Source organism: Enhydra lutris, unplaced genomic scaffold (assembly GCF_002288905.1).
Source record: "Enhydra lutris kenyoni isolate GAN:26980312 unplaced genomic scaffold, ASM228890v2 scaffoldscaffold16, whole genome shotgun sequence".
In the NCBI taxonomy this organism is placed as follows: domain Eukaryota; kingdom Metazoa; phylum Chordata; class Mammalia; order Carnivora; family Mustelidae; genus Enhydra; species Enhydra lutris.
The window spans coordinates 18973393-19000907 of NW_019154100.1; the positions used below are offsets into that span (position 1 = coordinate 18973393).

General features: G+C 32.8%; 1 protein-coding gene across 6 annotated transcripts in view; it reads right to left on the reverse strand.

Annotated features, from left to right (window-relative positions):
• Positions 1-27515, reverse strand: part of LOC111147234 (sorting nexin 13) — a 136844-nt gene that overhangs the window by 12963 nt on the left and 96366 nt on the right. For 3 of the 6 annotated variants that reach the window (XM_022503152.1, XM_022503150.1, XM_022503154.1), the window contains exons 14-20: positions 24856-24960; positions 24100-24232; positions 19539-19576; positions 15308-15377; positions 10696-10835; positions 5486-5593; positions 3713-3823 (exon numbers count right to left, since the gene is read on the reverse strand). In XM_022503152.1, the coding sequence (XP_022358860.1) occupies positions 3713-3823; positions 5486-5593; positions 10696-10835; positions 15308-15377; positions 19539-19576; positions 24100-24232; positions 24856-24960 (705 nt within the window). Of the gene's footprint in view, positions 1-3712; positions 3824-5485; positions 5594-10695; positions 10869-15307; positions 15378-19538; positions 19577-24099; positions 24233-24855; positions 24961-27515 lie in introns of all 6 variants that reach the window. The other 3 variants (XM_022503149.1, XM_022503151.1, XM_022503153.1) reach the window with 3 other exon arrangements.

Below are 27515 nucleotides of genomic sequence, written 5' to 3' on the forward strand. Positions count from 1 at the left end.
AAGGCAGTAATAACTTAAGTATTTTGAGAAGACACTGAAAAATAAACATGCAGATAAAATAAGCAGAAATCTCAAGTAACTAACAAGTAACTAAAACTTATTGTTTTAAATAACTTTTTGCTTACATTACATGCTCAGAATCTACAGAAGGACTGTGGAATCCTTTAGTAAGAACAGAAAAACTATAAAAAGAAATATGATCAGAAATATAAAAAGGAATAATCTCCAGAGGGATAGGAAGCATTAAAATTGACATTCTGACTGCACAAATGTCAGATAATTTCAATTAAGAAAGGGAGAAACATCTAGAAATCAAAATAGTCTGCATATGGAACTCTGAGAATTTTAATAGACAGAAACAAAGAAAAAAAGGAACACAAAATCAAAGTCATAAAAAACTACAAGAATATTTTCCAGAAAGTATGAGTCTCATAAGAACTAATGCAGAAACAAATTATGTTCCCTGCCCAAAACAACAACAACAACAAAAAGTAAAAGAAACTGAACTCCACTACTTCAGAAACATAACATAATGTTAAGAGATGGTACCAAGAAGATAAAACTTCACTCTAATATGGTTAAATGGTTTCCATTAACAAAAACTAGAAATAAGGTTAAATAAGTACTATAATAAAAAACAAGTGAATTTGAAGACAGCTGTAAAATAACTGGGAGTTTTAGTTACTCTTTGATTAAGCTGAGTCAATAGTGCTCTAGGTATCCTTGATGGAATATGCAACATTTAGAAGGGACATTGTCACAACAGAAGAATTCAGAGGAGATCCAAAGGACAAAAACAAGGATGATGAAGGGTCTGAAAAGCTGCCACTGGTACAGATACGGAGATAAAAAGGTTAAAAAGATGAAGCTATCTCCGTGTATGCATGTGCACTTGTGTGTAAAATTACGTGTGTGTGTGTGTGTGTGTGTGTGTGTGTGTGGCCTCAAAACAGACATGGGGCTAAACTACCACTGATCTTTTAAAATAACAGAACCTAAATCTGTATCATTAATTGGTCAATAATTATAAGTAGTTGCCTGTGCACTATCCTAGACCTACAGAATCCATTTCTTTTCCTTTTCCTTCTTGTTTTTTGTTTGCTTTTCCATTTCTGAGGGTAAAGCCCAAGCATATGTACTAGGGACAGGAAATGGGTGAACTAGAGGGATGAAAAAACCTCCACAGGTGATTCTGCTGCCTAATCCTTAAAAAGCAGAATTTCAGAAGCATAAAAACAGAGTCCATAACTATATGACCAGATTTCCATAAACAAGATTTTTCTTAAAACATGTACTTAAAACAGGGACGCCTGGGTGGCTCAGTTGGTTAAGCAGCTGCCTTCAGCTCGGGTCATGATCCCGGTATCCTGGGATGGAGTCCCACATTGGGCTCCTTGCTTGGCAGGGAGCCTGCTTCTCCCTCTGCCTCTGCCTGCCACTCTGTCTGCCTATGCTCACTCTCGCTCCTCTCTCTCTGACAAATAAATAAATAAAAATCTTAAAAAAAAAAAAACACGTGCTTAAAACAAACAAAAATTTGTCAATTACCAAGCAGAGGAATGAATTATGGATCACCAGCATAAGTGTAAACTTGCCCTGACTTACCAAAGATGTTTTCCCCTCATCATCACTTTAATTATGTGTATCAGTAACAACACAAAGTAATTTTAACTTAAACTTAGGTCCTAAGTATAGCTTAAAAAAATGCCTCACATCATGATATAAAATTGGATAGAAAGAAATTGTGAATAAAGGAAGACTGTTTGTTAGTTACTCTTCCCAGGAATTGCCCACATATTTTGAAAGGCTAGACAAATCATGTGACCAGGTTAATATATTATAAAGTATTATTTCTCAAGCTCTGATAGCCACTGATAAAATGTTTGCAGATGATTTCTCTAATACCTATTTAATATCCAGTGAAACATAATTAAGAAAAAATATTAAATTATAATTTAGCCAAAAAGGAAATGTAGCTGAATATACTTGATGTGCATAGAAATTATCTTGCCAATCTAAAAGAGGTCAAGATGACCTTGGTAATAACCAATATGATTTATAAAAAACATATGTTACTATGCACATTCAGAAAGATTCAGAAGGAAATTTAGATTCCAGTGGTAATATTTTTAAAAGCAATATACAACTGTTTGGATACATAAGGCATATATGTACTTTACACACACACAACTACTATAGTCGACAAAAAGAAACTACATTCGAAGTAACATTTACCTCAAAAAAGTTGTTACTGATTTATTAGTTTATCTTAAAATTGATAAAATCTTGAGAGAACACAAAGTAAATATCAAAAAGATGGAACATTAGAAGGCATCTGTATTGACAAACCATTTAGAGTTGAAATTTAAGCTCAATCATTTCAATCATGGAATACAAAGAAAATACCACCACACTGTCCCCCCACCATTATGAGGCACATAATATGGAACTTGTTATTAAAACCCTCCACTTAAACATGTTAACTCGGATGTTAAAACCTAAAACCTTAGAGTAATCATACAAAGCTCTTGTGTTTAGTTCATTCGTACTCTGTACCAGTAAATTAATCCTTACTTATTTTATACCAATTCCTTAATCTTTTTTTTTTAATTAGTCTTTTTGCGGGGGAGTGGCAGGGAAGTCACTTTTTGTACTTAATTTTCATTTTGAAATAATCTTAGACTTTTGAAAAGTTACAAAAATATATAGAGTTCCTACACACTATCCACCCAGCCCTCCCAACTGCTGTTACTGCTCCTGCTATTACTGCCACTACTACTAAGAGGCAACATTTATTCTGAGTTAATGGAAGTGCCAGGTGCTGTCATACACGGACTATGACATTTAATTTGTACAATGCTGTAAAATGAGGATTAATATCTTCATTTCTTGGGAAAACTAAAGGACCAAAAGATGAAGTAACATGTTGCAGGTCACACCTAGTAAATGGCAGAGCGGATTTAAACCAAAGACTAATTCCAAAGTCTGTGTTCTCACTCATTAAACTATCCTGTCCAATTTGAGCACTCTGTCCTTTATTTTCTTAATCTACCATCTAATTCCAAGTTTAGGACCTATATCCCTAAAGAAATTTTAAATAACAAAGATTTCACTCAAGGGGCATAAATACTTTCAGGAACATAATCTATTTAACATTTTTCTTATCCACACTTCAAGTAAAAGACCTTTCCTCCCAGTAAGAAATAGCTCCTCAAGTTATTGGAAAGCTTGTGACCTATCTTAGGCAAATCTTCCTCACTGCATTATTTCAAAAATTCTTTTTTCTTTCTTTTAAGCTCCTGTTAGATTTTAATCTACACATAAAAATAGTAGGAGTTTATACTTTTTGGATATGCCTATCAATACTAGACTTAATAAACTATAGAAGAGAAACAAGCCAAGAAGCATTTAATAAACTTTTCGGGTTTTAAAACATACAAATATAAATTTATTTTCTTTTATTTAAAAAAATGTCTGAAGGGGCATCTGGGCGGCTTAGTCAGTCAAGTAGCTGCCTTTGGCTCAAGTCATAATCTTGGGGTCCTGGGATAGAGTACCATGTCAGGGTCCCTGCTCAGTAGGCAGTCTGCTTCTCCCTCTTCCTCTATTCTCTCTCTCTCATACACACTCTCTCTCTCAAGTAAGTAAAATCTTTCCCAAAAAATGTACAAAAACAGACCTATAAAGAAAACCAATGCAATGGTCTGCTTACCTTGCGAGCAAAATCTCCTTTTCCTTTACTGTAGGCTTTGTTCTCAAGGAAATCATACACATAGTGAGCCAAAGCTGGTGATGCTTTCATCATTTCAGGAGTTAAAAGTAACTAATGGGGGGGAAAAAAAGATACCTTACATAGATATGGTATTGGAAATTCACTCCCATCTGTAATTTTATCTGCTAGAAAATTAAGCATGTACAGAATTTTAATTTTATATTTAAAAAACCAATTACACAGTTTATAAATAAAGTCATCAATAATTCTACAACCATTAACAGTTTGGTGTGTATTTTTCCCAGCTGCTTTTTTGACTTTCAGTGCATCTAATGTGACAGTTGTCCAAATGTATTTGCTACAATAGTCCCCCTTCTGGGGGATATATTCCAACCCCCTCCCCAGTGGATTCCTGAAACCAAAGATAGTATAGAACCCTACATATACTGGTTTTTCTTATACATACATACCTGTGATGAAGTTTAATTTATAAATTAGGGACATAAGGGATTAACAACAATAACAATATAACAATTATAACAATATGCTATAATAAAAGTACATGCAATATACTGTGAATGTGTTCTCTCTCTCAAAATATCTTACTCTTCTGTATTCACCCTTCTTGTGATGATAAGAGATGATAAAATGCCTACATAATTAGATGAGGTGAGGTGAATGACATATGCATTGTGACACAGCAACAGCCTACTACTGACCGGACAATTTATCAGAAGGACAATCATTTGCTTCTGGACCATGGCCATGGCTGACTGTGGGTAAGTAAAACCACAGAAAGCAAAACCACAGATAAGGGGGAGACTACTGTAGTCCATTTTCAGGTTTTATAGCTTATGAAGATCCACTCAACTGTTATGTTATTCACATCCTAACTCTTAAAGTTTTGTAGTCCACTGAGTCTTTGCTGAAACTACTCAACTCTGCTGTAGCAAAATGTAAAAGCTATACTAGGTACTAATAAACTAAATGGATGGCTGTGCTCCAAAACTCAATAAAACATATGGTGAACTAGATTTGGTCTGCACTCTGCAATTTGCTGACTCCTATTCTAGAGGGTGGAGTGGGGGTGGGGGGCTAAATAATGGAACATTATATACCTGGGCTAAAGCCAGGTCTATGAGATGAAAAACCTTTACAAATCATTCATTAGTATAAAAAACTATAAACTGATATTATTATTATATCTGGCATCTGGGTATGCAGGTCTAAAACAAAGTTTTTCCTGGAATAATTAACTTGTGGGTCAAGTTTTGTTATTCCACAGCAGAAATCTACATACCTAGGATACTACGTGTAAGAAATAGTCCCTTGGATCTATTCCTCTTTTGAATTATCCTGTATGTAATTTTAGAAGTCTTAGACTCATTGTGGCCCATAGGAGGCCTTTATCAGGAATGAAAATCTACTAGCTTTGGATACACCGTGAAGAGCTACTACCTACTGAATTGGGAAACATTTATCTGTTTAGTGTACCATAAAACACCTTGACTTTATGTGATGTGGAAGAGATATGTGTACCTGTGTGTGTGTTTTCATCTAAACCTGATGTGACAAAATCCCTAGCACTCAGTGTCCCTTTAAGTTAGTCAATAAACAGAGAATACTGATAAATTACTGAATAGATGTGACATGCTAACGAAGTATGGTTACTATCCCACTATTATATTAAAACATTCTTTAATAAAGAAATCTACTATATCTGTATGATATATTAAAATGAAAATCTATGGGTAATAACAAACATGGATTTACCTGCAAATATGCATTTAAATCCTTTTTTCTTTTTTCTAAAAAATCTCTATCCATATTATTAAAAGTCTTTTTACCAGGAAGCTTCAATATGTTTGATAAATTTTCAAACTAGAAGATAAAATACATTCAATAATTTTAGTTTTTTACAAAAATAGAAAAGCATTTTCCAAGAAAAAATTCCTCTATATATCAAAAGCATCGTTACTGGATTATTTTGTAATATATTTTATTATATTAAGCAAAAATCAGAAAGTATTTCCAAACACAGTTCTAATGCTATTTATTTATAAAGAAGTGTTTTCAATCAAGAATGACAAACATGTATAACTGATAAACAGGGATGATGTCCACATGGGGTTTCATTTTAATACTCTGAATTTTGTTCAAACTTATCAACAGTAAAAGGCTTTAAAATATTTTCCTTAACACTTTGACTTGTGAATAAAGTATTAGCAAATATATTTTTAATGATCAAAGGCCCATGAGTTCCTGGCTTAAGAAATCTAAAAAGGAAATCTTTTTTAATATTGATGACTGTCAATCAATCATTCTAACAGCTAATTATTAAAAAGAGAAAAAGCAAATTTCAAAATAGAGATTACAGTTTTATTATAACTCTGCATATAAACAATATAGTACAACATTGACACTTCTTCCCCCACCAAACCTAAGAAAAATAAACTCAGAGATTATTAAGGGAAAAAACCCTAAAAGCCATTAGTATATTTTGCATCTTTGTAAGGCCACAAACACCAAGTAAGTCTACATGCTCTAGGTCTAGTATTTATAGACTAAACATTTGGATGCACCTTCAGAGGTCCACATACATAGTAATGTGCTGTACCCTGCTAAAACACAGATTTTAACTACACCAGCTACTAACACAGCATGAGACCAAAGTCATTTAGCTAGTGACTGTAGCTGGCTGAAAGCCTAAGTAACTGAAACTTCAAGCAGCCTTCCTGTTTTTCCCATGTGATACACATCCTAAACTGAAACAAGCTTTCTAAAACCATCCTGTGTTTAAAAACATCAACAATAATGGCTCTGTAAAGAAAACTCATTCCCGGTGCACAGATTAAAGAGGAAATGAATGAAAAGGCGTAGGTTAATTTTCACCTCCAAACTGGAAGATTCTGTAAAATTATTAAACAGAATAGCAAATCCAATGGTTGCCTGGAGCTGTAATGTGAATAAATTCAATGTATGTTATACATGAAAGGTAAAGGCAGTTCTTTTGCCTCAGCCAAGGCAAGAAAAACAAAAAAGGATAGTTGCAATTTACAGGGAAAATGTTATGCTGTAGCGATACTCACAAATTTGGTTGCTCACAAAAGTATTAGAATGGGCCTTCATTGAATATCAAATGTCCAGTGGAGAGTTCCTGGTTTTATGAATTAATTAAAAAAGAATCATACCTTATGGAAATAAATTAATTTTTTCAAGGTGTCCTAAAGGTATTTAATTTGTTGGAATATTACTTTTCTACATCATCTTAAACTCCTGACTTAACTTTACAGAATACATACTTTATTCTGCTAATACAAAGATGTCATGGACTGAAAGGTATTGCTCCAACATCATATGTTGAATCCTTAACCTCTAGTACTTCAGAATGTGGCAGTATTTGCAGATACATCCTTTAGAGAGGGGATTAATTAAAACAAAAGCCCCCAGGGTGGGCCCTTATCTAATCTGACTGGTGTCCTTATAAGAGGAGGAAATCTGAACACACAAAGAGACACCCACTCAAGGATGTGAGCACATAAAGAAAAGGCCATGTGTAGCCAAAGAGAGAAGGGTGTCCACAGGGAAAGCTAAGCAGAGATGGCTCAGGAGGAACCAAATTCACCAATACCTTGATCTTGGACTTACACATTCCTGAATTGAAAGAAAATTATTTTTATTCTTTAAGCCACTTAGTCTGTGATATTTTGTTATGGTAGCCCTAGCAAATTAATACATCAAAGGAAAATAGCAGTTTGTAATAAAACCAACAATTTATTTCAGAAACTTTAAAATATTAAACCTTGTTAATTAAAAAAATTTAAGTGCCAAAAAAGTTATTTTCTTACAGCCTAGATTATCAAACTCCTTTTAAAATTATCTGGAACAGAAGTATAAATGACTAACAGTTTTCTCAAATACTGTTATTATGAAAGGAAAAAATGGTGAAATTTATACTCTATATTAAACTCATTACAAGTTTGGTATTTTAAAGATTTTATAAGTACAAGTAAAAGATAGCCTATTCCCTGAAAGGATAATATAATTCCCTCTGCCAAAAGCTCCAGAAATTTTTTTTAAAAGCATGTTAAAAAAATTAGAAATTTACCTGAACATAACTCAGATAAATTAAAGCAAAGAGTATTTCATGTTCACAAAGAACTCAAATATTATATATAAATCACAGACATTCCAAACTCAAAGATTTTATCTTTCTACACCAAATATGTCAGGTTTAGATTCCTAATGCACTACTAGAAAATTCAAAAGGCATGCCTGAAATTTTATGTTAGAAGGATTCAAAATTGGTTTATAGCCAGGCACATAAATACTTTTACTCAGTTACCTTAATGCATACTTTATATTTTCTAAATCACTACTATTTTATCAGTGCTAATATACAATTGACCCAATATAACAGTAATATACAGTGTCTACCAGAATGTAAGCTCCTGGAGGCAAGAACTTGGGTCTGTCCTGTTCACTGTTATATCCCCAGCATGAGAACAGTACCAAGCCACAGAAAAAACTTCATATGTATTTGTTAAACAAATAAATGCGTAGTTCAGGTGATTTCTAAAATAATGTCTCATTTAATTTTTTAATTATTTTCTTTCAATTTTACAAATCTTTATCCATAAAATATCAAATGAGGCTAAAAAATCTTTAAAGAGTATAAATGATTTCATATATTTAGACTGGAAAAAGTTTACATCACAAAGTTAAATAAACAAAACCTGTTTTTAAAAAATGTTAACACTTCAAGAGCTCTATGGAGGTAAAATTCACTTGTGCCAACAGTTGTACTGTTACCAACCAATGCATTATTATTGAGTCACTGCATTTTTCTTCTGCTATTTTATAAGATTTAAATTTTAAAATACAGGTAAAGCAGAGCTAAAAGGCAAACAGCCTGAGTCTTATTTACAAATGCTTATTTAGTATTTTGCTTAAAGCTACATTTTCACTCACAAACTTTTCTTCTTTAAATTCATAAGCTCTGTGAGGAATCTAAACACTTAAGTAATCACAAGCTACAGTACTTGATAGGAAACACAAAGTCAAAAGCACTTTGCCTGTACTGAGCCCTCTCAAAAATGAATTCACTTTATTAATTTCATTTAATTTTTGATGCTATATTCAAAACAAAATTTCTCTCTGACTCTTCTATTAATAAAGTTTTTTTAAGGTACGTTCTTCACTTATATTTGTCAATATGTAAACATGATATTTACTTTCCTAGACAATTTCACATTATACCAACTTTCCATTGATTTGGAAGTAAATAAAACTACTTCTTAGCAATTCAAATTATCTTAAAATTTGTCTTTTTTTTGGTTAAAGTGTGAGGATGGGGAGAAAGATACACAAGCTATGAGATTTTAGCATATAAAACATGCAATATTTAAAAAATTTAAGCAGTTATTTCTTCAATGTAGCACAAAAAAATCCTTTCACCTCTGCAAAAAATCAAGCTAAACATGAAGAAACAAATCAAAAAACATGCTGATCTATTCAACAACAAAAACAGAACAGGCATGTCCAAAGTTATTTATTTCCTTGTGAATATAATTCAGAGAAGTCTTTTCCTTTCCTTTTTTTCTTTTTTTGAAGATTTTATTTTTTATTTATTTGAGAGAGAGAGAGAGAAACAGAGAGAGCGTGAGATGGGAGAAGGTCAGAGGGAGAAGCAGACTCCCCATGGAGCTGGGAGCCTGATGTGAGCCTCAATCCCAGGACTTGCAGGACTCAATCCCAGGACTGTGGGATCATGACCTGAGCCAAAGGCAGTTGCTTAACCAACTGAGTCATCCAGGTGCCCTCAAAATAGTCTTTTTCATATGGGCTTCTGGAGCCAATACTAATCTGCTTTTAATCACTTTTAAGCCATTAATCGTTTATCTCACTCTATTCACAGAATACTTCAATAAGATTATCAGGGTATCAACCATATTTTTTCCACTATCTTAACTGAAAAAGATATATATATTTTTTTAAGATTTTATTTATTTATTTGTCAGAGAGAGGCGGGGGGGAGAGAGAGCAAGCACAGGCAGACAGAATGGCAGGCAGAGGCAGAGGGAGAAGCAGGCTCCCTGATGAGCAAGGAGCCCGATGTGGGACTCGATCCCAGGACGCTGGGATCATGACCTGAGCCGAAGGCAGCTGCTTAACCAACTGAGCCACCCAGGCGTCCCGAAAAAGATATTTTCTGATTAGTCAAATAATATAATGTCATTTCAGAGCTTGTCCATTCAAATGTCACTATTAATTATTATTATTTTTACTGGATTAATACAGTTGCATATTTAAAGACCTTGAATGAAATAAAAGATTTTCAAAAGTTAAAATAAATTTTACAGATCACATATTCCAATTCATCTGGTGATGATCTACTTTTTCAAAGTTAAAGAAAAAAAGTATTTAATAAAAAAGTAAAACAAATAATTTGTTTGCATATGTTATCTTTAAGGGTCTATATACTTCTATAAAACAAAAGGGTTGTATTTAGTAAGAATTAAAAACATTATTTGGTTAATGTTAAACTTAATTTAGGTTGTGGTTTATAAAACAACTTGATGGATCAAGGAATTAACTGTTACACTGTGGGGATAAGGATGCCATTTATAATAACTAGAGCTCTGAATTATATTGCTGAAAACACAAAGTGCCCTACAGTGATCCTATTTTAAACCAAACCCAAACACATCTGCAGAACAACACACACACACACTCAGAAATATACATTCATTTTAATTTTCCAAGGTAGACCACTGATATTTTGTCACTGGTCTACAATGTTTGGGAATGGTTAAAGATTGATTTATTGGTTAAATGCTCGTAATAGTTCTGGCATTATGCTGATTATACAAAAATGCTTACCTTACTTTCTTTTGTTTTGGTCAGTATCCTCAGAACTATTTAGAATCAAACATCAAATCAGGAAACAATGTAAAGCACACAAACTTTAAAAACCTCATTACCTGTTCAGTGATCCTCATATGGAAGTCATGAAAGTCACTGTAACGACGATAGGTTTTCCACATCTCCTCACTGTTAAGATTGCGTCGGTGTACAGTGATAGCATATAATGCATATGTCTTGCCATGATCATTACAAACGCCTGCCACAGCATATGGGTCATAGTCAGCATATACTAGTCATTTAAAACAAAATGAAGAGGAACAAAACACACAAAAAGGAGGAAGATGAAGAGCAAAAACAAACAAAAGAACATGAAATGAAGAAGAATTTGAAATGACAGACTGAGACAAAAGGATGTCACCAAAGGATAGATTCCCATCCTCTGTACCCACATTGATAAGATTTTATACACAGTAACTCCATCATAAGTTTATGATGACACTACCAACCACACAGTGGTATCTAATTTAGACTCACTTCCTCAAGAGCTTGTACCTATTCTTAGTTATGATACCGCACTGCCACCTATGTATTATTCTTTAAATAGAGGAAAAGTAACAGAAACAATATAATCTTTCATAGTAGCCTTCACCATTCAGCTGAATTTCAATTAAAATCTCTTCAACTAAACAGAAAGCAAAAGCCAAGGAATGAGATTTTATGTAGTCTTTTGGCAAGTCCCTTCATTGTTTATAATATTCAAAAACTTACAAGTGTAATTCATTCTGGAGATTTTTTTTTTTTTTTTTTAATTCTACAGAGAAAGAGAGATCACAAGTAGGCAGAGAGTCGGGCTGAGCAGATGCGGGACTCTATCCCAGGACCCTGAGATCATGACCTGCGCCAAAGGCAGAGGCTTTAACCCACTGAGCTACCCAGGCACCCCCTGGAGATATTTTTTTAAGGCATTTTCCTATGGACTTGTCACAAACCATTCAAGTGTGACAAGTCCGTAGGAAAATGCCTTTAAAATCTAAACCTGTTCCCATTGTGTATTAAGAGATATACTTTGAATAATTTTCATTTCCTTTTCTCTTTTTCCATTTTCTTACCTCCTTCTAGTGTTGTATTCTATTCTAGATCATTTTTTCAGGTCTCCAGCAGTTTACTGAGTCTCCACTCATCTACATCTGGTTATTTCTTAATCCAACCACTGACCTCAATTTCACAGTATTTTTTTCTATGACTGCATTTGGTTTTTTTCATAGTGTTGCATTCTTGCCTTAGGTTTTATCCTATGACTACTTTTGACATCCTCTCAGGCTAGGAGACCCTGTGGTACAAATCACTTGAAGATGGCTGACTCTAGATAGGCTTTCAATTTCTTGTGGATGACAGATACCTTTTCCAGACATGATCTTGACATTCTTTCTTTTTTCCCCAGACACTAGGCTGTTTTTCTCATTCCTCTTTCATATCAAATACCCTTTGTTAATCTGGGTTTCATGTGAGGGGCTGGGTTCAAACTTCCTATGGCCTTAGTCCATACTGCCTCTTCGGAACTTGAGGGACATGAAAATGCCATCAAAATCAAAACAGCAGTGTTTACGCTCCTGTGAGCTCCTTAGCCTCAACTCCACTTCACTTCCCTAAATTTACTTTTCCTCTTAGTCTGGCACCTGTAGCTTTCTCCCTTTAGCTATTTTTATTTTACTGTTTTCACCCTTTCTATGTGCAGAAGGCAGGGTTTACCATAGCACTTTTTAGACTACCATTCTGACCACAAGCATAAATTGCTCTTCTCTCTTGTCTTGTTTTGTTTAAGATTTTATTTATCTGACAGACAGAGATCACAAGTAGGCAGAGAGGCAGGCAGAGAGAGAGGTGGGGAAACAGGCTCCCCACTGAGCAGAGAGCCTGATGCCGGGCTTGATCCCAGGACCCTGAGATCATAACCTGAGCCAAAGGCAGAGGCTTAAACCCACTGAGCCACCCAGGCACCCCAATAAATTGCTCTTCTAATAATAGATTACACTGATCCATAATTGTGGGGGGGAAAATGGCCAAGTTCTGGAGCTAAATATTTTGTGTTTTGTATATAATTAGGCAAAAAAGGGTTTGCATATAGCAATCTTAGTAAATTATTTTAGTAACATAAAAGCTAAAAAAAAAAAGGCTAAAAATCTATACTGGCAAATGCAATTGAGACAGAAGCCTCTTTGAAGCTTTCATCAAAATTATTTTAAAATTTATACTTTCTACTCAAAATTGTCCTTCATTCCCATTTAATATCAGTGTGCCTGATTCGACAAAACAGAACACTAGGGACAGACTTTGGTCACCTGGCTCTGAGGCTGTAACTATAGGTAAGAATATTTAATATTCACTGTTCACTTCTTCCAGTCATCCTTCTCTCAGAGACTGATGCAGAACACGCTGCATAAACCTTTCATCATGTTAGAGAACCACTGCCACTCAACACAGTGTGACAAGGGAATAGTTTCATCCGTTGGGTTCAAGAAAGGTTTGGAGAAAGAAAATAGAAAGCAGAAGCCAATTAGGCAGCAAATCATAACCAATCAGAAGCTAACAAGAACAAGAAGAATAGAGAGAAATGTGGGGAAGAATGTAAGAAAGCTTTCTGAAAAAAAATTATCAGCTATATCTATCACAAATGGATAGGCAGAAGAGCTCATGACTAGGGTACACACAAAACAGGAAGCATAAAGAGGTTATGCAGAAGATAAAAAGGTAATTTTTAAAACGAGATAATGAGGTTGCATATATTGATTATGAGGTGATGGTAAGATATTATTGTGGAAATATTCTGTTTTCATTAGGACTGTGTTATGCTATGTTACTCATAGTAGGTGATATAAACTATTTGTCACTAATCCATACTCGGATAAGGAAGAGGCCCCGAATATAAATCAAACTTTTACTAAGAACATTGCTTAATTTAGCTAATATTTTTTTTAAAGCAAGATTTCACAAAGAACAGAAGCAGTATGCACTAGTCCAAGGGCCACTCCTTGAGAAGCCCTTCACTAGACTCTAAGTTCTACTCCCTGTAATAAAGATGTTAAGAATATAAAATCTAGACTCTCTGGAGTCCAACTGGTAAAATATTTATTGAACAAACATATATAATGTCCACTCATATGTAATTACTAATGTAATTAATGAGTCCCATGACAACCCTATGAGATAAATATTATTATTACATTTTATGGATAAGGAAATCGAAGTACAGAGAAGTTAAGGAACTTGCCCAAGTTCACCCAACTATTAAGTGGCAGAGCTGGGGTCTGAACCCCCAGAAATGGACAAAAGTGATGCTCTTAAAACTCTATTATTCTGCCTCTTAGTATTTATACGTAAGTTTGTCTGACAGAAATAATAATTTATTAAAAATGCTTAGTACAGTGCTTTCACACATTTTAACAAGCTAATAAATATTTGTTGAATCAATGGACAAAGCAGCTAGAAAAATCACAACTTTCGGAGAAAAGAAGATCTACGTAAGAAATATGGACATGAGTTTCTTCCTTGAGACAAAGTTTAAGGTCTTTAAGAAAGATATGTAAGGACAAATACTAAACATTTGCGGTTTAACAAAGACTTTAATGTTTGGAAGACAAACCAACAAAGAAAAGAGAGATTCTTAAAAAGAATTTTAAAATTTCATGAAGGAAAAGTGAAACAACTTTAACAAAAGCTAGAAAGAAAAGCAACAAAACCTCTGGTTTTATTGAGAAAGTTGCCATCTAATGATCTTTACAAGCAGAGTAATATATGCACCAACTAACTGTAAAGAATAAAAAAACAACTTAGACAGCAATTATAAATAACTTATTTCAGAATACGGCAGGGAACACAATGCAAAATGAGACTCCAGCACCAGTGGAAAGCAAAAGAAAACAGAGATCTTTTTAAAAAATGCAAATTATCTTTTACACTGTACTTCCACTATAAAATCTCCTTTTAGTTACCTCAAATGTAAGCACGAAACTGACCTGAGATACCTCAGTATGGTAATATTCCAAATGTAATCTGACAGACACACTCCTATAATCTAGTAATAGTGAGAGGCAGGATAAGTAAACCATCATTAATTACCACTCATGGCATTATCTAATAACCCAATGGCAATGATGGAAATTGATTTTTTTCTTACTTGACTAAACATTTTGCATGTATGCTGACTGAGTCACAAAATTTTAGAGGTTTCTTACCTCATCCAAGCATTTCTTAAGCTTCTGTGAACTCCTATACCAACATTTCATTAACCCACTTACCTAGTTTGACTTTGCATGTATAAAAAAGGTAGAGCTAAAACCTGCCCCAAGCAATTTAATAAGAATTATGCAGATAATTATCAGCAAGATGCAAACAAGAAGAAGAAAAGATTAGGTTTCAAGAGTTTATTAGCAATGACAAAATGCTTAGAGTTTAAGTTTTTCAAATGTTAACAGTAACAACCTTAGAGAAAGAAGATACACAAGTACATCATAACATATACACAAAGTATCACTGAACACAATAAAGAGTATGTATCAAGCCATATACACAAATAAAAATAACAGAATTTAATGAAAAACATGCTGCAGAAAAAAATATAACTTAAAAATGACTACAGATGAGAAAAATTGTTTGTAAATGTGGAAAATAATCCAAGGGTAACAATAGTTAATAATTTTTGAATAATAATTATACCACAAACTCTCTTACCAGTGTCTGAAATGTAAGCATGAAGTTGTACTGAGTCATCAGAAGATACATTTGAAAGGTCATCTAAAGACTTGGAAAAGAAAAAAAAAGAAAAAAACATTTAATTTTATAAGGAAAAAAGTGTTAAAGCATCTTGTATCATATATGCCTTACTCATCTTGCCCCACATAAACTTTATATTGTTTGCATTCCTCCCCCAACAAAAATCCTCTCTATTTATACTAACAGGAGAGAGAAAATACAGAATTAAAAAACTATAAAACAAAGTATTTCAGAAATGAACTTAGTCGATTATTTCCTCCTTCATTGCTTATCCATATACCGACATTTGTTACTTCTCAATTATATTCAATACATGGCAAGGAAAAAAATATGGATAAAAATAATTAGACATGTTCTTAAGTTAACATTTTAATTTTTTTAATAGTGACCTATACTAGAGCCAATTCTGTATCATTTAACATTTCAGTTAATTTGGAAATGATTTTAGATTCCTTATCTATAAAATGAGTACCTACACATCACAGGGTTATACAAGGATTAAATAAAAAGACATGTAAAATATTTAGTAAGACTACCTAACACAAAAAATATGTTGCCTGTTATGATTTCTTAGTCCATGAAGTGATTCCAGAGTCTAAAACAGATTTTAAATAATTTTCAAAAACAGTTCCACAGACAAAAAATTATTAGAGTGACCCAAAATGAATCTATATTCAACTATGGCCTTTGGGTTTAAATTTAAGACTTTTTTGCCCCATATTCACACACCCACATATACCTAGAAGGGCACATAATCACATAATGCTGTACAGAAAGAGTTAATGAGTCAAATATATTTCAAATAATAATAATAACAACACAATATTATATACTTGGAATCACTAAGAGGGTAAATCTTAAATATTCTCAACACAAAAAGAAATGGTAATTAATTATGTGATGTGATGGAGGGGTTAGCTAACCCTAAAGTGGTAACCATTTTGTAGTATCAAACCAATATGTTGTACCTCTTCAACTTATGTAATGTTTTATGTCAATTATATCTCAATAAAGCTAGAAAAAAATAAACAACAACAAAAAAGAGTTCATTTGCAATTGCTCTCCATAGAAAGGTATGCTTGCAAGCCTGGCCCTTGGATGACATGTGGGAATTCAGAATTAGGGAAGGTTCCCACCATTCCTTAACTGCAAAGAGTTCACTGTACCTAATAACTGTTTATGCTGAACACCTGCTTTCCTTCTGGGAGTCTGGAATTTTAGTATGTACTAACTAGAGGTTTGTCTACGTGACCTGCCTTCAGTGAAAATCCTCGTCACTTAGTCTCAGATGAGCTTTCTTGGTAGCAACATTTCACATGTGTTGTCACATTCATTTCTGGAGGAATTAAGTTTGCCTAATGTAACTTTCATGGGAGAGGATTCTTGGATACTTGGTTTCCTCTGGACTTTGCTGCATGGCCTTTTCCCTGTGCTGATTTTGCTTTCTATTCTTTTTCTCTAATAAATCCTTTCCACAGGAGTCAGACTATGCTAAGGCCTATGAGTCCTCTAATAATCACTGAACATCAAAATGGTCTTGAGGACCTCTGACACACAGACATTATATGATTCACACGTTTCTTACACTCTAAAAACCACAGGATCTGAATGAACTTTGGAACCTAACATGATATTGTCGATATTACTAGAAGAGTCATTTAAATGACTTAAATGCAGCCATATATGACATAAAGCCATTTAAATTAAGGCAACTACATTCTCAAAAGAAAGCCAAAAGGTTACTACTTAAGACTGTTCATTAGGAGAAGCAAAATATGGTAACAACATACAGATAATCCAATATTTCCCTGGTCAAGTCAAGTGGACGAATCATTAAATTAAAATGGGTCTAGTCCAGGCTTCACCAGTGACACCCTAAGAGACTTTAGCCAAATCAACTCTTTCTTGTACCTCAATTTTCTCAATAGTACAACAGTATAATACTTGCTCTACAACTTTGTTAGTTTACAGAATGAATTATAATGCTCTGAAAAGAGAGTGCACTTATTTTTAAGTGGTCATATGACCTGTAATAAAACATCTTGATAGAAATACAACCTTTGTTTTAATACTACTTTTATGTGAAAGATAGAAGCCTCAAGAAAATAGAATATTCTACAAAATTTAGATTGTTATCAATTATGATCTTCTAATTATAAGCGATCACAGAGAATATAAAACAATTGTTTTTCAAGAAGTATTTTTGTTACTATTATTAACCCTCCTTTGTAGTAACATTTCAACAGCAAAACAGTACTTATTGCTTTAAACGTTACCATCTTATGCTATGCAACACAGAAATTGTTAGAAAACTTTGTACCTGTATGTCTTTTTAGCACACTTAAACAATATTATTTCCATTTAATATGATGAAAAAATCCAGTGAAACATCTCTTAAACATTAGTCACAGATATAAGGCAAATGTAATTATCAAGTAGACTATAAAATTACAATTAGTGAAATAATATCAACTACATTCTGATTTAGAGTATTATTTAATAAAAGAAAAATGTTATTTCAAAACAAGTAGACTAATGCTGTCCTGAAATAAAATATAATTTTTGTAAAGTAATCCTTCGGTTAAGATTCTTGGACTGCTTGCAAAAAAAGAATTTTTTTTTTAACATCATTCTGAGACAAAAAAGGAAAAGTTCAGATTTACTGTGATAATCCATATAACAATGACGGCACTGCTAGAAATGCCTGAAATTTACCTGCCAGTCCCAAATAAAAAATGAGTAAATCCCCACATTAAATATTTTCTTTACTTACTATATTGGAAAAAACTATTACGACCTATTTTACAATCTTAAAACTATTTTTTAAATGTAGCTATCCACTAAAATTTGTCTATATATTAAAAAAGAAAGAATTCAAAAGACTCTAGCTACTTAAAACCTTGAATATAATAGATTCATGTGAGTAACAAAATACTGCAAATCACTGACCTCAAGTGTGACCTTTGTCGATCGAGAGAGACTATGTGGTTTATATTTCTATGTGACAAAGGAATCACTCTTATTTGAAAAAGCATTTATTCCAGATATGGAATAAAGAAAAAAAAAGTATTTGTTACTAGTGTTCAAACACTTGTACAAGCACTACAAGTGTGACTACTTGAAATTTCAAATGAATGAAGCTTCATCACAATTGAAAACTTTCATTATAAATGAACATTATTGCTAATACTTTCTTCATGCTCTAGGAGTTACTCCTTTTTGTTATAAGGTTATAAAATATAAAGAATAAATGATAATGATACCAAATTTAGGATTTAGGAAAATATTTCAAATGTTACATCATATCTGACACAACACTATGGCTGACTGCTTCAGTGTTTTGTTACAGGCTGTACTTTGTAGAGTAATAAAACACTCAATAAGGTTATTTTTTGAAATATAGTTATACAGAATACAACATAAGATAATGGACCTATAGACCATTTAGCTTTTACAAAAAGTGAAAGAAAAAGTAATGTAAATAGAATAAGAACAAAGCAAACAATCTCTCCCTAATCCCCTACAAACTCTAGACTGAAACTTCCATAGAACATATTTCTTCCTAGCAGCATTTTATGAAATAACTTATTCATTACAAGGATGGATATACAAAAGAACTGAAATGTTCACTATTTCACACTTCACTGTGAATGTATAAAATGCCAATGACAGCTTATGTGCTAAAAATATATCACTCTTAAATTTGTAATCATAAAATAATGTTGCTTAATTTAATCTAAGGCCTTCAGCTTAAAAAATTTTTTTACAACAACCAGAACTGGTTATAGTGCACACGTTAAGAAATATCTGGGAGTTTTCAGACATCCTAATTTTATATTTCTTTTCTACATACAAAAAGAGAAACCTAATTTCAATGTAAACATTTGTATATCACAAGTTTACTATCCAACATAGCACTAACCAAAAAGTCATTTCAAAATACTACATATTGGGATTGAAAATAATGAAGTCACCTTTTTTACCAAATACAACTGAATAATGCAGGTGTAACTTAAGCCCATTTTTTAAAAATAAAAATAAATTTCAGAGACGCTTATTATGTGAATTTAACATTTAAAGTAAATAACTTATTAAAGGATGATCTGAGAGCTTCTAATATTTACTTATGTATATTTACTTTTATATTTTTAAGTCACTGTGATAATTAAGTGCCCATAATAATACTTACCAAATTTATGCTTCCAGTAGGAGACCCATTAAAAGACTCTGTGGGAGGAGAAATTCAAGTTAGTATATAGAAAAAAACTTTTGAAAGAGTTCTTTTACCTAAGGTTCAAACACCAAGAATGAAAGTCACCCAAGCAAAGACATAATGAAACAGCAAAGGAAACCGTGGTATACTACTCCCCAAACACCTGCTCCCTTAAGCCTCATGTTTTTGCGAGCCACATATTTCAGAGGAAAACAAACAAACAAACAAACAAATATATATATATACACACACACACATATACACACACACACACCTGAGTTACCCCTATAAAACACACACCAAAAATAGACATTCATGTATAGGAGAGCAATTATTAAATATTTTATTCTTATTGTATCACATAAAGTTTTCTGATAAAACATAAATATGAAGAAAACACTGTAGAGTGAAGTTCATTAGGAAATGTCAAGGTTTTTTTGTTAGTTCTGTCTTACTGGATTAAGAAATAATACAAATAAAATTTTTCTTTCATGTGAAGAATAAATAGATTAGTTTGTATATATACCTATTATGTCCACTTATTCTTGGTAGATTTGGCTCAAAAACATTACAACCCTAGATTCATAGATCAATATATAACCAATAGAAAAAGATATATAAACTCCATATGCACTGCCATTTAGTTAAAAAGCTAAAAATTGTTTTAGAAAGTAATGTTAGAGAGCCAAGTCAATTACACATTATTAAAATTAATGTCTTTTCCTTCGGTATTTTATTCTATATATAAGCACACAGAGTTACCAATTAAGATGTCTCTCACTTAAAAACAGAAATGAATATATGCTGGAGCAGTAAACATAAACAGCTTAAAGTTAATGTATGGCTTCCAGAACTTAAGAGATTATTTATGAATCTAGGTATCTAAACAGGTCTTCAAAACCACTTTCTATAACTTTTAGAAAGAAGCAGTTCGTGTTGCTTTCCAGCTTCAACAACTCTAAATGCCCAAGAACATTTCTTGGTCCCTCAGACCTATGGTCACAAAAAGTAAACAGGAAATTCCACCCAGGATTACCCCCTCGTTAACAGCAAAGTGATAATTAAAATGAGCAAACAGTTCTCTATCCACCTTATTCAATTATATACCTCCTACTTCCTTCTGTAGTCTGCCCACCTCTTCAATCTTTCTACCAAAGACAAATCAAATTAAAAGAGCAATCAGAAGGAAAACAAGGTGTAATTTATTTTTGTGATCAACAATAAGAAGATCCAGAAATAGAGTCTAAAATCAATCAAGGCCCACATTTAGTCAAGAATTTGATAACTGCCTATGAACATTAGAAAACAAAAGAAAGTATGATTTCATATGGCAAGAAAAATGTGAGTAAAATTAAAACAGAGCATTATTTAGATATTTTTAATATTTAATTATTAAATATATTAATATGGTTAATCAATTAACATGGTTTTAATGTTTTAATGAATGAGAAATATCAACTTTAAAAGTATTTAAAGGCTGAACTAACTTAAAAAAGCAATACAAAGAGAAAGAGAAGGAAAAAAGGGGAGGAGAAAGAACACACATAATTACAATAGCCATTCAGCTACCTACCTACCTACTGAAGTTTGATTAAATAGGAATGAAATTCCTTCCCCAGAAGGGGAAAAAAAACCAACCCACTGAAGGATACAATCACACATAATAAGACTTGGCCCATTCATTTTAGGCTCACCTGTAGCCTCCATTTTTAAAAAAATTATCTATACAGTTAAAAACTAGATTAGAGAATTATTTTAAAAATGTCTAAAAAATAAATTGTCAAGAATATTTTTTTGAATTTTATTTGAGAGAAGAGAGAGAGAGAGAGGGAGAGAGAGAGAAAACGAGCGGGGGTGGGGCACAGAAGGAGAGGGAGAAGCAGGCTCTCCACTGAGCAGGGAGCCCCACACAAGGCTTGATCCCAGGACCCTGGGATCATGACCTGAGCCGAAGGCTGCTTAGCAGAATGAGTGACCCAGGCACCTCAAGAAACTTAATTTTAAAGATAAAAACTGATTTTATAACAAAAAATGTGGGGAAGGCCTATTTTTGATTAAACAATCTTATAATAACAAGAAAATCATAAGCATTACTATTTGAAAAAATCCCAGCAACTGCCTAAAACCTAAACACCAGCAAAGACAATAAACCTGACATTTATTTATACCCATCATTCTACATACTTTTTTCAAATGGTTTCAAGAAAAGGAGTTAGATAATTTCTTAGTTATAAAGATTATAAAAGGTCAACAAAAAGGACAAAAAATATTAAAAAGCAATGTCCTAGAAAGACAAAAGATACATTAATGTATATAATTCCAAAGTTCAATCAATAATTCCAATGTGAAGGATGACTCAGTGGCTGATACATAAGAGAAATACATTTACTTCCGATCAAGACAAGTTGCAGAAAAAAATTTTTAATGTACTTTATGCTTTAAGTAAGTTTTGGGAAGTTTCTGATAAAAAAATTGGTTCCATTAGTTGCACAGAAGACAACTAACTAGATTGCCTAGAAAGATATGAATAAAAGTTAAAGTCAATTTACAAGACTTTTAGTAGAGTTCTTATACAATAGGAACAAAAACTACTGCCACAGAATGTAACGCTACTATCATCATTTTAAATTATAGATTACTTAGCTCAAACAATTGGCTGATTATGATTTAACTTATCTCCTCTCATTCTGGGTCATATAGCAAATCCTATATAATACTAAGAAATCTCTAGATGAAATGAAAATAAAAATATTTATATATTTATTTATATATTTTTTATATATAGTGCGCTGCTACTAGCAAATTTCATAGCAGCTCTTTAAAAGATTTTTCAATAGAAACAGTAAATACAGATAACACTGTATATGATAAATTTGAGTTACACTGAATTTTAGCTCCCACAGAAGCACTCTTAAAAAAAAACCCAAACTTCCTTAATTATGCAATCAAATCCAGTTAATGGAACATTATTCCAGGTTTACAAATTAAACCAGAAAAAGTATTAATTTAAAAACTCAAAATATTAGATCAACAACCAATATAGAATTATTAAAACTCAAATGCAAACTCCTGTAACTGGATTTCTTAGATTATTTAAAAAGTAAACTCTTACTAATACAGACCAAGGAAAGGAGGAGGAGGGAGAGGGCATGAGAAGAGTACGAACCTGCTATAACAGAGATTATTTTTTAAAGCAATGCTAACTGGGGCGCCTGGGTGTCTCAGTTGTTAAGTGTCTGCCTTCAGCTCAGGTCATGATCCCAGGGTCCTGGGATGGAGCCCCACATTGCGCTCCCTGCTCAGCGGGAAGCCTGCTTCCCCCTCTCCCACTTCCCCTGCTCCTGTTCCCTCTCTCACCGTGTCTCCCTCTGTCAAATAAATAGATAGATAGATAGATAGATAGATAGATAGATAAAAATAAAGCAATGCTAACTACTTAATAGATGTATTGTACCTCCAACTTGGAAGTAGTCCTGCCCATAGAGCCTATTCATAAATGGTTAAAATTACTCTCAAAATAATTAGTGAACTCTTGCCCACTTACTTTTTATTTCCATTGCTTATTTGAACATACCAGGAAGCTTATCACACCTTACATATTCTATTAGTTTTATAAGTACTTCTGAATTGGATCACCAGTAAAATGGTCATTGGACTTCATAATATGCATGCCTGTGCTCTAAAGGCTGCCTCTCCCACTATTTTTAAATAACTGCTTTTATACTACTAATAAAAATGGATGTTTTAGTTTATAAATAATTTTCCTATACATAATTTCCTTTCAATCCAACAATGCTGTAACAACAACTCTGAGGTAAGATATTACTATGACAAAATTATTATTCCAAATTTACAACTGAGAAAAACTAGACTTAAATTAAGTGTTTGGTCAATATCACTATAGGTACTAAGTAGTAGAATGGCAGTAAAATCTAAATATTTTGATTCTCAAAGCCTGCTTTCTTTATTATGTCATACTGATAATATCCTCATTTGAAAACAACTGAAAGATTGGAATAAGCCACTCATGTAGTTTCTTCCACCTTATACAGTGCAAGATTTGGAAAACAGTATTATAAAAGAGAAAAAAATTATTTTTTTTAAAACAATGCTTTATATAGTTTATGGTACATTCTCAGGATCATGGCTTGTTATCTTATTTAATCTTCTCAATAATCCCGCTGTTAGTCATGAATATTATTAGTTACTAGCAAAATGGAAAATACCATAAAAAATATTTGGGTGACAAAACTCAAGAAAACATTCTTCTTAAGACTTCAAGGCTTTTATAGTTATGTTTTAATGTGTTATTAAATTTTCAGCCTTTTAATTTAGTGTAGTAACTAAATTTTGTCATTCATTTATGGAGTTTTAAATATTTTACAATTTATATTGGGCTTCAAGCCATTTTTTACCTTGCTTGAAACATTGTCTTTTGGTCAACAGTATTTAGGAATAGATCTATGTATACGTGCGTGCGCGCGCACACACACACACACACACACACACACACACACATGCACATGTGCCACCTTACCTCCATCACCATCATCTGATCCTCTGAAACTAGGATCTTTTAACATATCCAGCTCAGCTAACATGCGCACATAAAGTGCATTCTGTCTGAAGGAAGGATAAAATCTTTCGTCTCGTAGCATCAATTCATAAACCTTGTTGAAATAAATCAAGATATTTCACCATTAATACAGATAATGTACTAATTTTCACTAATAAGATTTCAACAAAAGCTAGAATGAGGTCTTGTTATAATCAATCACAGGTTCCGTATTTATAAGGTGCCAACAATAAGCCTACATCACAACTAATGATTTCTCAACTAATTTCAAAATTAACAATCCCTCTAGTACCTAAGTGCATCGAAAATGGTCCCAGTGCAAGGCAAGTCACATGACAGGTTATAGATAATGTTCCAGGAACTAGTGTTCTCTAAGAAACAAGTCTACATAAAGGCTCCAGGAACACAGTAAAATAAATTTATGTCAGGCCACTTATACATCATCATTAATTCATGAAATTCTATGACTATATATCTGGCCCTTTAGTCAGATTTAAATAACAACCCAAATAAGGATTTTCCTCATTTGTCATTTAAATAAACAAACAAAAGACTGGCCTACTTTTTTTTTTTTAATGAGAAGTGTTAGTCAGTTAACTTATCTTTTTAGTTACCATTATACTTTTATGTTTCAATAACCTTTTAAAAAATCAATTACATGCATATAAAAACACATTTTCATAAGAAACATATAATGACAAATGTTATATATAATACCTTCCTTTGAATGTCATCAAAGATTTCAGGGGTTGGATCTTCATGATTCAAAGTATCTGCTAATTTTGCTACCAAATAATCATCAACAGTAACTCTTGGAGATGCCTAACAGAGAAAAATAAAATAATGACCTTTCTGAGTTTCTAAATACAACTTAATTCTTAGAGTAGAAGAATTATATAATGGATGGAACCATATTATCGAAAGTAATTGGTAAAAAAAAAAAAATCCTTGGTTTATAAACAACACCTTGACATTTAAGAAGGCTGAAACAAAACAAAAAAACTTCTTGTCATCATGTAGTATAAAGTACACTGGGAGACAAACATGGATTTAAATCTTGACATTAGCTGAATTAGTTACCTCTCAATAGGATTCATTTCCTCAATCTGTAAAATGGAGATAATACTACCTATGGTTATTATATAACCATATAAATATTTTGCCATATTAAAAGAGATTTATCTGGGCACCTGAGTGGCTCAGTAGGTTAAGCAGCTGCCTTCGGCTCAGGTCATGATCCCAGTCCTGGGACTGAGCCCTGAGTCAGCTTTCTCAGCAGGGAGTCAGCTTATCCCCCTCTCTCTGCCTGTTCCCCTGCTCATGTTCTCCCTCCCTCTGTCTACCTCAAGTAAATAAAATCTTAAAAAAAATAAATATTAAAAAAAAATAAGAGATTTCTAAGGCATACAACCAGTGTCTGGCACATAGGAATACTGTCATGAGGAGTTAGTGCTGAGTATCAAGTAGTCCTGGATGTGTATTTAATATGACTGCCAAAAGAATAAGTCATTTGTTACTTATTTAACACTAGAGACAATCTTTTTAAATAGTCTTTAAGAGATTACTGTTCTCCTAAATTTGGCTTAAAATGCTGCAGCAAAGTTCCAGTGTGATACGGGAGGGCAAAAAATACAAAATGTTGATTTTTCCAACAACTTCCATTTTAAAGAGCATAATATGACAGATATGCCACACAAATATAAAATTTGATGTTCAATGTGAAAAATTTCTTTATTGAAAGAAAAAATGCTGAAAAGCTAGAAATATGGTCATCTTTGGCATGCCAGCTTTTGAATTTTTAACTCTGAAGGCTCTGGAGAATAAATGAACGATCAGGATGGGAAATTCTAAAGAAACTTGCACAAGAATGCATTGTTTAAATAATTTCTCTACCCAATAGAATATCCAAGGAAAAGATTGGATAAATACAGAAAAGGAGAAAAGGTTTCAAGAGTAAGTAAACAACAGGGTATAAATGTGTAGGAAAAGGCCTACACAATGTGTAAAGCTCCCTGGTTCACTCTACATTCTAGTTAGTAAACCCAAGGAGGTGGTTAGGGTTTTTTGCAGGAGGAAGGAAGGAGTGCTTATTTGTTGTTTCTGTGTGTAGAGGAGGATGTGGTGGTGGTGGTGGTGGTGTGTGTGTGGTTTCCCCTGAAACAAAAAAAGAATTGAACAACTTCAAGTATGTGATAAAAATTAGAGAGGGACTGATTTTAGCTTATTTTGTCCTGTCAGTTGCCCTCTAAGCTCACGAAACTCAGTTTCTAGGATATAAGAGGCATACTTAAAAATCGTAACATTTTACATTTATTTAGTTTACTTTTTCCTATAGTCTCAAATATACACAACTGGGTTAGGACTCATCCTTGGTATAACGTGACCAATACTTTTAAAGAGCTTTCACGGGACACAACCAGCCAGATCTACCTACTTAAAAAAAATAAGTACAGAAAAAATATTTATGTATTTTTTTTACCACTTTAATATAAAAATGCAAAAATGTGTTTTTTGAAAATTATCTATTAATCTGTATTCTGTACTTTTCACACAAATGTGGTTATTTAAATAAAACAAGAAGACTAGTTAACAGCAGCAATTAGTAATTAATAAGACTAATTAAACAAATAATGTTTGAGAGAAACATACTAGGTTTTACCCTCTAATACACTATGTAACTTTTTAAGCTTTTTAAAAAGATATTTAAATATTGTAGGCTATATCATTGTGTATTGTTAAAATGCATAAATATAAGACCTCAAAAAAAGTTATACACAGAGGCACGTTGGTGGCTCAGTCATTAAACATCTGCCTTTGGCTTGGGTCATGATCTCAGGGTCCTGGGGTACAGCCTAGCATTGGGCTCCCTGCTCAGTGGGAAGCCTGCGTCTCCCCCTCCCACTCCCCCTGCTTGTGTTCCTTCTCTCACTGCGTCTGTCTCTGTTAAATAAATAAAATCTTTGAAAAAAAAGTTATATACCTACAATAAGACTAAACAGACTATCTCTACTTAATCAAAAAATTACTTTCTTTTTATTCTATGATTCTATAGGATATTTTACTTTTTTGAGTCTCCTTTTTTAACAATACTTCTCTGATCTGCTTGCAGATTTTAAGACATCACTTTTTTTTTTTTTTTTTGGTAAACCAAGTGGTATAAATGAATACAATCAAATACAAAATCACTTTGACTTTCAGGTCTGCTCTTAAGTCTAGGTCACACTTACTTCTGTTATCAGCCCAATGTGATGATGTCAAGTTAAATAAATGTCTTTTCAGTTAAACTATTTAGGCACAGAATAATTACATTTTACTTACTAAGAACTGCATCTATAAATTTACATATAGACTATTTGTGTCTAAAATGCCCTTTTTTT